We start from the raw sequence: 13915 nt of genomic DNA on the forward strand, positions 1-13915 counted from the left end.
TTTCAGTCTACTAAAAAATACATAGTAGCAGGCCCAGTGCTGGTACCCAGTGGCTAAAGTCCTTGCCTTGCATGCACCAGGGTCTCATATGGACACTGGTTTGTGTCCCAGATGTTCCACTTCCCTTCCAGCTCCCTGCCTATGGCCTGTGAAGACAGTGGAGGATGGCCCAAAGCCTTGACACCCCGTACCCAGGTGGGAAACCTGGAAGAAGCTCCCAGCTGCTGGTTTCAGATCGGCTCAGCTCTGGCCATTCTGGCTACGTGGGGAGTGAACCAGTGAACAGAGATCTCTCTCTCTCTCTTTCTCTCTCTCTCTCTCCCCTCCTCCTCTCTGCATATCTGCCTTTCCAATATAAATAAATCTTTTAAATTTCATATATGTTTATATGTAGCTAAAAAGACTCCCCTGGACGACTACAAACATCTTCCAGGTTGTATAAATTATCATAAATCAACTAGGAATTTCTTTAGAATGATTTCATCTCAGAATGCATGTGATAGTTACAAAGCAACAATATTTTTAGGCAGGAAAATCTTTTTTAAAAACATCATCTATTTTACCGGTAGCCAAGTTTCAAATAATCAATCAGTATCTTGGGAATTTCTAATTACTATAAATTATGTTCATATGAATTAAAGATAAAACAATAAAAGATAAAACAATGACTCTTGTTTATTATGTGATGACAAAGTTAACAGTGAAGCTTGGAGGTGGGCATTTGGCCTAGCAGTTAAACTGCCAATTAGGACACTCACGTCCCACACTGCAAAGCCTGGATTCAATTCCCAGCGTCAGTCACCTGCTACTGAAACAGGTCAAGGACTCAGGGTCCTATCACCCACATGGGATACCTGGATTGTGTTCCTGGCTTCCACACTGGGTTAGGTGCAGTCATCATGGGCATTTGGATAATACAGCAGAATACCTGAAGAAATCAATTAAAATGCTTTGAAAAATTAAAACAATTACTGTAATTTTAAAAGTTACATAAGAAAATGAAGACATAGGGATACTGAATACATGAGAAAATGTTAATCTATTGGTATTTCTGAGTTCTTCTTAAACTTCTATTCCTATGAATTTCTATAATTCCAAATTTCCACAATATGTTTATATTTCTTTTGTAATGAGAAAAATACAATAAATGTTAGATGTATTTGTGTGTTTTGGCATCACTCTTCAGGCTACAAGTCTCCTGCTATAAGACACAGAAACGACAAACTAGAGTCTGTGTTTTCCATGTCATGTGGCAGAATTTGGTTCACTCAGAACCAGAAAGCTTTCTCTACTTTCACTGGGCTTTCTGCTCATGATTGAAAGTTAGCTGTGACAATAGGAAGTCTCAAAGGCAAAAGAAAGGGTGCTGTCTCATCATGGAGCCCTTCTCCAGATCCTCTCAAATAGGCCAAAAGAGGAACACGTGACCATGTCTGAACCAATCCCAGCAAAGACAGCAAGAAATCGTCCTGCGCATTTAAAGGTCATGATTCATTTTGTGGGACAGAGCTCAATTTCTCTGAACATGTAGCAACATGACAGTTTATCTAGCTCTTTGTGTGTGTGTGTGTGTGTGTGTGTTTGTGTGAGAGAGAGAGAGAGAGAGAGAGAGAGCGCCAGAGAGAGAGAGAACGGATGATTTTTTTTTAATCAGAAAACTGACAGCTTTGTCTTGCAGACAATCACCAATTTCCCAAAACAAAAGAGACTATATGTGCCACAAATTTAAACAGGTACTCAATCTTCATATTAAACTCCGGAAGCCTCATTGGTCTTTTTCTTAGTTGTGTCTGGAAGTGGCTTTTCATTTTCCAATATCTGTGCATCAATCACTGATCATTAGTGAAAACAATCACTGACTAAAAACACTGTAGAGTCCCACTAAGTCTTGCATATTTCTTATTGTTCTAATAAGTGTGGAAGGGTAACTTCTGAAAGTCCTGAGGAGTTGTATCAGAGAAAGCCCAGCATCAAGTCCTGAATGAAATGTCACACTGCAACAATTCACTGCCTATATGATGCCAAAGACCAGCTCCAGCTGAGTTAAGAGCTCATCCATTTCCTGTTGCAGAAATTACTAACATTGGCTCTGAGCCAGTCAATCAGATGATGAGATGTGACCCTTGTAGTGATAAATGTCGCACACACAGAGGAAAACATCATTGTGATGTAGTTTCCACAAACATGAAGGCTCCATTCCCATTGTCAAGATTAGTTTATAAATCAGTGTTCCTCGAAGCCCCGGGATCCCATATGGGCGCCGGTTCTAATCCCGGCAGCTCCACTTCCCATCCAGCTCCCTGCTTGTGGCCTGGGAAAGCAGTCGAGGACGGCCCGAAGCTTTGGGACTCTGCACCCGCGTGGGAGACCCAGAAGAGGTTCCTGGTCCCGGCATCGGATTGGCACGCACCGGCCCGTTGCGGCTCACTTGGGGAGTGAAACATCGGATGGAAGATCTTCCTCTCTGTCTTTCCTCCTCTCTGTATATCCGGCTTTCCAATAATAATAAAAAAATCTTTAAAAAAATAAATAAATAAATAAATCAGTGTTCCGCTAAATTCACAGTTAGCGTCACTCACAGACTCCTACGGCAGTCCCAGCAGATACTATCAACGTAAAGGTACTTGTACTGCAATCATAGCTATGGCCTAGGCTTGCCTAGACCACAGGTCTACTATGCCAAGTATTCCTTTGTAGATTGTGTCTAAAGATCAGAAGAGGAAGGAGAGGGAGTACTCTGAAGCATAGATGTCCTAGAGAAAGACTATGAGATGTGGATTGAGGAGGACAGGTAAAAGAAAAAAATATATATACATATATATATATATATACACACACACATATATATATATATCTGTTGTCGGCTCCTTTCAGCTTGTCACATCTGTTGTGTTCAACTTAGATTACCAAGATGCATTAAATTATCCTCTCAAATGTGACCTTGCCTTAAAAAAAATTCATGTATGTCTATATTCTTTTTTCATATTTTTCTCTACAAAAGTAAAAGTTTAGCAAAAAGAATAATATAGAGATATCAAATGGTATGGGGAGAATTAGTGACAAAGAGAAAATAAGCTTAAAGAAAGAAAGAAGTCATTTCTGATTTTGAATTAAAGTTAACCTTTTATTTACAAGTTCCTAAGTCATTTCGCTCATGTCTCTTCTAGCTTTATCTTGAACACTGTCTCCCTCTTGCTAACTATAATTTAGCCACATTATTCCAGAGGGTTTCAACTACAAAATACATTTACAAATGCAAACATGATATACCTTGAAGTGCAAAGGGTCTTCAAAAGGTCATGAAAAATACATAGTATGAAAATGCTACATTGAATTTTTTTTTTTAAAGATTTATTTTATTTTTAATTACAAAGTCAGATATACTGAGAGGAGGAGAGATAGAGAGGAAGTGGAGCTGCTGGGATTAGAACCAGCAGCCATATGGGATCAAGGCGAGGACCTTAACCACTAGGCCACGCTGCTGAGCCCACTACATTGAATTTTTAAATAAGTTTTACACAAGCTTAATAAGTTTAATATTCTAAGCTTTAAAATCATAATAATTATAACACTTTGCTGCATTTACTTCACCTGTAGACTTTCTACACATACAAAAGTTTTCTTGAAAATATAGATATTAATATGACAAGAAGAATGATTCACAATCATGATCAATGGAGAAAGAAAAGTATATCACCATGTCCCTGCTATGATTCATTGCATTTTCTATTTCCCCATAAACTTTTGGAAGTACGCTATTAGTTGCAAGTGATTTGAAAAAAGATGAGTAACCATTGGACTAAGTCGGTAAGAATAGCCAGAAGTAAATTCTCTAAAGAGATATCTGCTTGCATACAGAGAAGCAGCAAAAGCATCCAAAGTGTGACACACAGACATCCTAGCACAGGCGTGGCAAGTGTAAAACTGCTCCGCATGCAGAGCTTTCAGTGCTGTTAATCAACATTGATTACCCCTCCCTGGAACGTGCAAAGCCCTCTGTTCCACATACAAATGGATCCTGGAGCAGAGGAAAAGCTGATGACATCCAAATAAAATAAATTCATTAGCAATTCTATGGCAATGCTAATTTCCTAGTTTTGACAAATGTGCCATGATTATATAAGATAGTATTATTGGAGGAATATTCACAAATTTTCTGTACTATCTTTGCATTTTCAGTAAACATGAAACAAGTATTTAAAATAAAGCTGTGGAGCTTTGCCTTTAGCTGTAACTGCATTTATGCCTATAAGGACACAGGCAGCACCGCATAGAGATGACGTAACTCAAAAAAGAGAAATGGTCCTAACGAAAATGGAAAAAGAAAAATCATTCACCCACATTTTGAATAAGACAGAAAAGGGAGCTCTCAGAAGTTACAAAAAAATTCCCTGCAATCTGTGAGAAACTAAAAATATGCTCCAGTCCAGAAAGTAAACATGTGCTTCGTCATTCATCAAATATCGATAACAGACTCAGCTAAAGTCATGTGTACTTAACAAACATTTGTTTAAGAAAATGCTCTAACTGTATCCCAAACCTTGAACACTCCAACTCTGAGTAACACCTGACTTTCCACTCAGGGGAATTCTTTCTCTAAAACCATGTGTGGCTCCCAAACCTTACTGTTTGAAATGCTATTGAATATCTCAATCTTGGATAGAAGATCGAAGTCACTTTGACACACAGAATCAGCCTCTATTTCCAGCCACAAAGCAGAAGTACCGACACGGGGTTTGTGGGGGCATTTTACATCTATTTTAACTCGGGAGTTTCCAAGAAAAAAAAAATACTGAGCCCATTCATACTTTCTTTTGAGACTATCAACAAAACACCATACTTCCCTCCAATTCCTGTAACAGATCTGTCTTTTCCTTTGTAAGGTATCCTGTGACTCCATGGAATGTGGACTCCCTCCTCGCAATGAGTCAGAAAGTCTAATCTCAAAGCTATGTTCCTGATGGACTTTCATGCTTTACAAAGCAAATAATTCATACATGATTATCACCAAACCTAAAATAACCCCGGATTTAAGAGGCATCCTTAGTTTTGTGCTGATGCAAAGGAAAAAATAAAATTCCTGTTTAGGTATTTCAAAATGGCAGGGGAGGGGGGTTAGGGAGACAACACATTCTTTAGCTCACAGTTCCACAGGTCAGCTGCTTGGGAACTCTGGAAGCTGCATCAAGACACCGGCTGAGGGGTCCAAGGTGGAGGCTCCCAGAGTTCTCCAATCCCACCAAACTGTTGACAATTAAATACATAGCTGAAGATGCCAAATGCTAAAGAAAACAAAACAAACAAGGTTCCTTCTAACATTGTCTTCTGCTGGGGTCCGTGCAGTGGACGTGGGGGAAACGAAGGTGTGAAGAGTATTGTTCCATGGCAGGCAGGGCTGCAAGGAATCTCCCTCTGCATGGCAGAACCCAGCGGATATCTCTACAACCACCTGAGTGCAGCTCCACCTCCCTTTGCATGGACACCGGACTGCCCTGTGGAAGAATTCTGTAATCCATTCAGGCATTGTTTGCTGCTGTGGAGTTGGCTTTTTACTATCAATGTGAGCTTGGAGGTTAATGTCAATAATAACATCTTGCAAAAGGGCCTTTTATTTTTCATGCTGTCTTGGCTGTCCACATTGACCTTACGCTAATGAAGGGATCTGTGTTTAGGGTTTCATTCTTTTCTTGATTTGTAGGCTCTCCTTTTCTTTGAGTTGTAGAATAAGAATTATAGTAGGAACTTCTATTGAGTCTTTGGGTGAAACAAATGGCAGAATTATTCTTGGATACACCCACTTGACCATGACGTCAAAAGTCTGTGCCAGAACTTGTGAGGGTTTCTGTATAAATAAAGGGGACAGCTTTCTTGCATTGTCCATTATGATCCTGGAGTTGTAGTGGTCCACTTATTTTCTCTACGCCTAATCCATGCACCCTTCTCGAGCTCCGAACTCGGCTGGAGCTGGACTCTGGCAGTTTGCTAGCTTCATGTTTCCTCACATCGTTAGGTTATAACTCAAATACCGCATTTGCAGCAATACTTCTTCACAACATAAATTCACCCGCCTCCTCTCCGCCTGGTGTTTAAGTCTTCTTACCTCTTATTTTTTTTCCATTATACTTAACCACTTGCTGGAATTATTCATTTGTTTTCTATTTCTGGATTCCAAAAATGGCTCAAACGGGCACTGTCTGGCTTGGCCTGATCACCACCCAGTCATCACACACTCAACTGACAGTCTAGGAGGAAAGCCACCCGAAGCTTCTCGTATATATTAACTTCAGTATAAACACAGGATCAACCACATGGTAGCGCGTAATCTTGAAAGGATAAACATAATAAACCAAGCATTTTTATGGAGAAAGGTTCCACAACTGTACTGATAAATCTGTTCCACAGGGGAGCAACGTGGAGCTTCCTGGCATTTGGAGAGCAGCATTTAGAAAAGAATGGAGGGGCAGAAAGGATAAAACGGTTCTTCCAGGACTCTGGCACACAGGGGAGGGGAAGAAACTTTAATGAAGATTATCCAACATTACAATTATAATCCCTAAAGTCACAACATAACGTCAGATTTTTAAGTTCTACATCCATTTCTTCAAATAACCATATGATTATTTAAAATGAAAGAAAAATGCTAATGTAATTCTGTCTACCTCCTTGTTCTTATAATTAAGAAATTATAATTATAATTAACAAACTTAAAAGTGGGACCCGGGCCCGGCGGCGTGGCCTAGCGGCTAAAGTCCTCGCCTTGCACACACCAGAATTCTGAATGGGTGCCAGTTCTAATCCCGGAAGCCCCGATTCCCATCCAGCTCCCTGCTTGTAGCCTGGGAAAGCAGTCGAGGACGGCCCAAAGCCTTGGGACCCTTTACCTGTGTGGGAGACCCAGGAGGGGCTCCTGGCTCCTGGCTTCAGATCAGCGCAGCACTGGCCGTTGCAGTTACTTGGGGAGTGAATCACCGGACAGAAGACCTTCCTCTCTGTCTCTCCTCCTCTCTGACTTTATAATAAAAATAAATACAGCTTTAAAAAACATAAAAAACAAACAAAAAAGAAGCGGGACCCTTCAACAACTTGTTCTCATAACCTGACAGTGTTTGGCTGCATGTCCTCGACCAGTACGTTGTACTGCCCCAAGGTCCTGGTTTCCCTTTCTGCAACTAGATTCCTAGGGCTCTGCAACTCGGTTTCAAAATCGCGCGGGTTCCTAGTAACTTCGGTGTTTGGGCTCCCCTGACGTCCGTCTCTTCTACGTCGCAGCCGCCGCCACTGCTTCAGCCACCTGAACCTCACGCCTCCCCAAGGCCACACCCAAACCGGAAACCGTGGTACCCCAGAGGATGCCGGGAAGGCGGGGCGGACTCCGCATCTCTCCGGGCCCGCCCCAGCGATGACGTCACACCCGTCCCTTGACCACCTCCCGCAGCCCCGCCCCCTCCCGTCTTCTCGAAGCCTGTGGCGGCGCGGCGTCTGAGGCGGCGATGGAGTCGGAGCCGGTCGCGGTACCTCGGGGGGAAGCGGCGTCCTGTTCGTCCTGGGGGGCTGGCAGGTGAGAGGACGTTGTGAGTACGAAGAGGACAGGCGTGTCGGGCGGGCTTTCTGCCTCTGTGCCCTCGGACGGCCCGGGGAGGGCGAGGAAGGCCGCGGGGCCCCGCCGAGCCAGCCGGGGAGGCTGGAGGGACGCGAGGGGTGGGTGTGGCGGCGTGGGCTCGGGCCTCGGCCGCCCCGGCCCTCCCCGGCCCAAGTCCGTTTCCCGCCGCCTCCTGGGCGTTCTCAGTTCCGGTCGCGTCCGGCAGCCCCCTTCCCCGCGTTCACCGAATCTCGGCGACCCCCGACCGAGGACAGTGTTAGAAATGGGGCTTCCTGCCTGGTGCCAGGCCCCGGACCGTGGCCTCTTAGGGCGGAGTGAGACCTGTGGGCGCCGGTGTGCACCCGCCTGCAGCGGCGTCCTCTGCAAACTGTCGCCAGAGGGGACAGCAGGAGTGAGTCGGTGGCCCTCTGGTCAGGGCTGGGGCTGCTGCTGCCCTGTGCAGGCCTCAAACTGCCCAAGATGGAAGTGATGGGTTACATCGTTGTCAGTGGACATGAGACTGGCCCAAACCTGTAGCTGTTGAGCCAGTTTCAGACTGAAGGAATGCTCTTGGGACCAAGATGTTATCTGCAGTTACCAACGCTGCCAGATTTTCTTGAGAGATTATTACGCACTATGAAAAACTTAGGGGGTTCTTAGGGTAACAGATCCCTGCGGGCACAACAAGTGGGGGCAGGTCAGCACTGCCCCAGCTCCCTGCCAACGCACCCCCCGAAAGGGGAAAGTAGCAGCAGGTGGCCCTAAGTGCTTGGGCCCCACGTGGAGATCCTGAAGAAGCTTCGAGATTTTTCCTGTGGGTGGGCGGGAGGAGGGGAAGGCTGGCCCAGCTGTGGCATTTGGGTACCCTCTGAGGAGTGAACCAGCTAATAAAAGTTAGCTCTGTCTCTCCTTCTAACAGTACCTTTCAAATAAGTAACTCTTTTAAAATGAGCATTTCTTCAGCCTTAAGCAGTTTTAATTGTCTTGTAGGTGTTTTGTGTTTTTGATTTTCTAGGGTTGTCCAGTGAGGTAGATCTTTATGATAAGTAAATGCCAGTCATATCATTTAGTGATAGAAAATTATAGTGTGGCACTTCTCATTTATCTGTAAGAATTCTATCCAGACTGTTATTTTCCACTACCACCACCCCATGCTGGGAAGCCAGCAAGTGAAAGTGTGCTGGGGTGGGACTGCAGGAACTCTGTAACTGGAAATATTTGACTGGGAGTGTGGCTGTATGTGTACAGATTGTATTCAAATCTGTTAGTACTCAGCTATCTTTTAAGTTGGCTTTCAGCAGCAACCTAGTGTTTCTGTAACAGTTAACCAATTTAATTGGCTAGAAGTTGATAGAACTTGGTGATAGTGCTTCTGTACCAGTTCCAGGCTAATGCAGTTGAATTCCAAACTTGAATTTCATGCTCTCATTGTTTTTAGAGCCCTGTTACAGAGGACTGGAGTGTCCCACAACTTGGAACACATTGCACTTTTTCTTGCCGAGTTACTGAACTCAGCTCTCATGGTGGCTTAGGCCTAAATGCCCCAAGCTAATTCCCTCTTCCTCTTGCCTCTTATCTACAAATCTAGTTTTTCTTTGTATGCTGCCCTGTGAAAAATTTGGAACACACTGCTATAAATCATGCATTGCTCCAGCGTGTATACCTTGTCACAGTAGTATGTTTAGCTTGATTTGTGGGAAGTTAATTTCTAAAATTCAGTTAACAGATACTTCTTGAGTGCTTCTTGTTTGCCTGCTGTGAAACACTAGACAGCATAAGATGGTAGTCAGGAACACACTGCCTGGGTCGATTCATTACTGTGCCTTGGACCCACCTACTCTGTGGTCCTAGTGAGTTATAAGTTAATCTCTCAGCCTGCTTCTTTCCTGCAGCTGACAGTACTGCATATGTTGCAAGGTTATCGTAAGGGTTCACTGAATTGTACATCTAAACCATTTAAAACAATGTGTGGCATTGTATTACCTATTATTTTTAAATGCTGCATACTGTTTTAGATATTTGGTATACAGTAAAGAGTTTTTAACAGACAGTGCATTCTATTGAAGTGGTGGGTCATAGACAACAGTTAATGATAAGTCATTTGAATTTATGTAAAAGGTTAATGAGTTGGTGACTTAGAGAAGCCAGTCATGATCTGCAAGTATCTGTGTTATTTATGAGGTAGTATTTTAATATAGTTTAAAAGATAAGTTGAACTTCTCCATGGCTCACTTGCCTTATAATCACCTGCAAGTGCAGGTCGATATCCTATGTTTCTGTCCTGGCTGCTCCACTTTCCATCCAGCTCCCTGCTAGAGGGCTGGCAGAGCAGCAGAGGATGGCCCAAAGCCTTGATACCCTGTACCCACATGGAAAAGGCTCCTGGCTTCTACCTTCAGCTCAGTTGTGGCCAACTGGGGAGTGAACCAGTGGATGGAAGATTTTTCTGTCTCTCTTCTGTAAACCTACTTTTCCAGTAAAAACAAATCTTTTAAAAAAATAAGCAAAGATAAAAGTTATTCTGAGATATGAAAGAAAGACGTACCTAGCACAGGGAATAATGTGAAAACTTTGGGATGGAAGCAAGCTTGGCTTTTTGAGGAACAGCAGGTCAGCCAGTGTGACAAGAAGACACCAAGAAGTAGAGTTGAAATTGGGGAGATGGGAAATATGCCCTATTGGTCATGGTCAGATTTTGAATTTTAAGAGTAAAGTAAATCTGAAGGTTAGGGGGGAATGATGTCTGTCTGCATCTTAAAACATTCAGACTTATGTGAAGAATCAAAGGCGCAAAACAGTAGTGAAATAGGGAAGATTAAAGAAGTCTTTAAATCAGGTGAAATATGATGGTGGTTTGCCATAATGTTGCACTGATTAATGATAAGTGATAAGATTCAGGATGTCTTTGGAAGTTAGAGCTAACAGGACCCACAGGTGGAGAAAGTAAAGGAATGGGTTAAGCAAGAAGGTAGTGATTTTAGCCCCAACTGAGTGATGGTATCAAAAATGAGACTGGAAAGGGAAGTTGGATTATTTTGAGCTTTTTCAAGTTGGTGGTGCCAAACAGATGTCAGAATAGAGTCAGTGTTTTGGTAGGTATATAGCATCTGGAGGTCAGAAGAAAAAAAACAGTGTATACCACATCTAAAAGAGCAAAAATCAGTTCTGTATCAGCAGAATATGGTAAATAGGAGACTGAGTTTATCAGGAGAGAGTGCATATGTGGAGAAGGTCCGTGGGACAGAACTGCTGCAGTTAGCTCCATCAGTACACATGAGCGTAAGACGGCGCCTGAGAGTGAAACGGCCCAGGGCCGCATGCAGCACCACGCAGTCAGTGCATTTCAATTTTAATGCGTTTTGGAAAATCTACAGCAAGTGGTAGATCAAATCAAGATGTAATTACATATATTGGCTTATAAATACCTTCAATAATTCGTTAATCCTATTTGTGATCAAATGTTACATTATAAAATGCATGTTGTCATACCTGCTCTTAAGCAAGTTTGCTTTTTGCCTGCAGTACAATTAAGAATTCGTCAATGATGTCAGCCGAACCTGTGGAGATAGATGATGCGTTATATAGGTAAGAACTTCATGGAAACTGAAACTTACTTCTCCAGTCCTTGTTATCAAATAACTTCAATAGTCCATTTCAAAGCACCATGTGTAAATATTTTAAGGGTTTTCTGGTTTTTATTTTTGCTGCTGTGTTTTTGTTCTATGTAGTCTACAACCTTCAGTAAGTTAAATCTCAGCAGCAACAGGGTTAGGTAGTAGGACTAAGGATTTTGCTGTCATTGCAGAAGCCTCATGAAAAACCAGTGGTGTCTAGACAATTGGATCTCTTAAATTTAATCTCATTAGGAAATTTTATCTGTATTTTTTAAGATTTATTTTTATTTGAAAGGCAGAACAGAGAGAAAGAGAATCTTCCAGCTGCTGATTCACTCCCCAGGTGACTGTAATGGCTTTAACTAAGGTGATCTAAATCCAGGGGCCTCTCCAGGTCTCCCACGTGGGTGCAGTGGCTCAAAGACTTCAGCTGTGCTCTTGCTACTTTCCCAGGCCATAAGTAAGGAGCTGCATCTGAAGTGGGCAGCCAGGACATGAACCAGCACCCAGATGGAATGCTGATGCCACAGATGGAAGTTTAGCCTTCTGTGCCATGACACCAGCCCCGCGTCTTATATTTTGTAGTGAAATGTATGATTGAAGGGTTGTGATTTGAATGGAATTTGATGGGATTTCTATTCATAAAATTTAAATACCTCTTAGTAATTAAAAAAATTAAATATATGCATTATTCTCATTCCTAATAATATTTTTTTTGAGTAGTTTGCAGTTGTTTGTGTAAGAGGTGTGAGTGCAGTGGTTAAGACAATTGCATCCCATATAGAAGTACCTGGGATTGAGTCCTAGCTCCACTGTGCATTCTAGCCTACTGTTAATGGGCACCCGAGAGGGAGCAGGTGAAAGAAAACCCAAGTGCTTACGTCCCTGCCACCCGTATGGCAGACCTCATTGAGTTCTGGACTAGGGTGCTGGCTGGTGCGGAGACATTTAAGCAGTGAAACGGTGTATAGAACATCTTTCTCATTTTCTTTTTTCTTTTCTTTTCTTTTTTCTTTTTTTTTTTAAAGATTTATTGTTATTGGAAAGCCGGATATACAGAGAGGAGGAGAGACAGAGAAGATCTTCCATCCGATGTTTCACTCCCCAAGTGAGCCGCAACGGGCCGGTGCGTGCCAGTCTGATGCCCGGAACCAGGAACCTCTTCCAGGTCTCCCACACGGGTGCAGGGTCCTCAACTGCTTTCCCAGGCCACAAGCAGGGAGCTGGATGGGAAGTGGAGCTGCCGGGATTAGAACCGGTGCCCATATGGGATCCCGGGGCTTTCAAGGCGAGGACTTTAGCTGCTAGGCCATGCCGCCAGGCCCTCTTTTTTTTTTTTTAAGATTTATTTATTTTTATTACAAAGTCAGATATACAGAGAGGAGGAGAGACAGAGAGGAAGATCCTCCATCCGATGATTCACTCCCCAAGTGACCGCAACAGCCAGTGCTGCAATGATCCGAAGCCGGATCTCCCACGTGGGTGCAGGGTCCCAAAGCTTTGGGCCGTCCTTGGCTGCTTTCCCAGGCCACAAGCAGGGAGCTGGATGGGAAGTGGAGCTGCCGGGATTAGAACCGGCACCCATATGGGATCCCGGGGCGTTCAAAGCGAGGACTTTAGCCGCTAGGCCACGCTGCCGGGCCCTATCTTTCTCATTTTCAAATACAAAATTTTTTAAAAAACATGTCTATACTTTTTTAAAAATCATTAGGTTCTTTTCTGTGTAGTTACAGAAAATACATCTTACATAGGTAGAATTTAAGGTAAGTTCTTACGTGTTTAAAGTTAGAGATACAGAATAAACTCATGTAACTATATCACCTTATGTTCTTTTCCCTCTCAATGTATACATTATACAAACATATGCAAGAATGCACCAGGAAATATTTATAAGAATGCTCATGCCTTTCCAATAAAAAATAAAAACTAAATCTTTAGAAAATGAATGCTCGGGCCCGGCGGCGTGGCCTAGCGGCTAAAGTCCTCACCTTGAAAGCCCTGGGATCCCATATGGGCGCCGGTTCTATTCCTGGCAGCTCCACTTCCCATCCAGCTCCCTGCTTGTGGCCTGGGAAAGCAGTTGAGGACGGCCCAATGCATTGGGACCCTGCACCCGTGTGGGAGACCCAGAAGAGGTTCCTGGTTCCCGGCTTCGGACTGGCATGCATAGGCCCGTTGTGGCTCACTTGGGGATTGAATCATCGGATGGAAGATCTTCCTCTCTGTCTCTCCTCCTCTGTGTATATCTGGCTGTAATAAAATGAATAAATCTTTTTTTTTTAAATCAAACATTTATTAAACTGTGTTAAAAACATTCCATCAAATTACAAAACCTGAGTAAGAAAAACAAACGACACATGCTTAACTGTAGTTGACATTCAAATAAAATTTGCATTCCCAAAATATTATACAGTAATTAGAAAATACCAGCCAAAATAATATTAGGATACTTTTACGTGCGGTCTCAACAAATTTGAACAGAAGCAAATTTTAACAAAGGTAAATTTTACAGTGAAACATAGCAGTAGATTAACGATCTTAATATGTTTATTTTACTGCTATTTGACACTATGATACAAAAATAAGAGGATTTACTTGACATTTTTAATAAATATCTCATGGGCTGTTGAGTGCCTTACTGGTGAAAAGATTTAACTGGCTAATCTCATCAATCCATTTTGTACATTTAGTAAGCATCAACTCTGCCCTACATAACTCTTAA

General features: G+C 42.8%; 1 protein-coding gene across 1 annotated transcript in view; it reads left to right on the forward strand.

The window, feature by feature from the left end:
• Positions 1-7380: 7380 nt before the first annotated feature.
• The window catches only part of UBA6 (ubiquitin like modifier activating enzyme 6), a 66148-nt gene continuing 59613 nt past the window's right edge, over positions 7381-13915 (forward strand). The window contains exons 1-2 of the mRNA XM_004590856.3: positions 7381-7558; positions 11102-11164. Coding sequence (XP_004590913.2) covers positions 7491-7558; positions 11102-11164 — 131 coding nt within the window. The 5' untranslated portion in view covers positions 7381-7490. The remainder of the gene's footprint in view (positions 7559-11101; positions 11165-13915) is intronic.

This window comes from Ochotona princeps, chromosome 7 (genome assembly GCF_030435755.1).
Source record: "Ochotona princeps isolate mOchPri1 chromosome 7, mOchPri1.hap1, whole genome shotgun sequence".
Lineage (NCBI taxonomy): Eukaryota > Metazoa > Chordata > Mammalia > Lagomorpha > Ochotonidae > Ochotona > Ochotona princeps.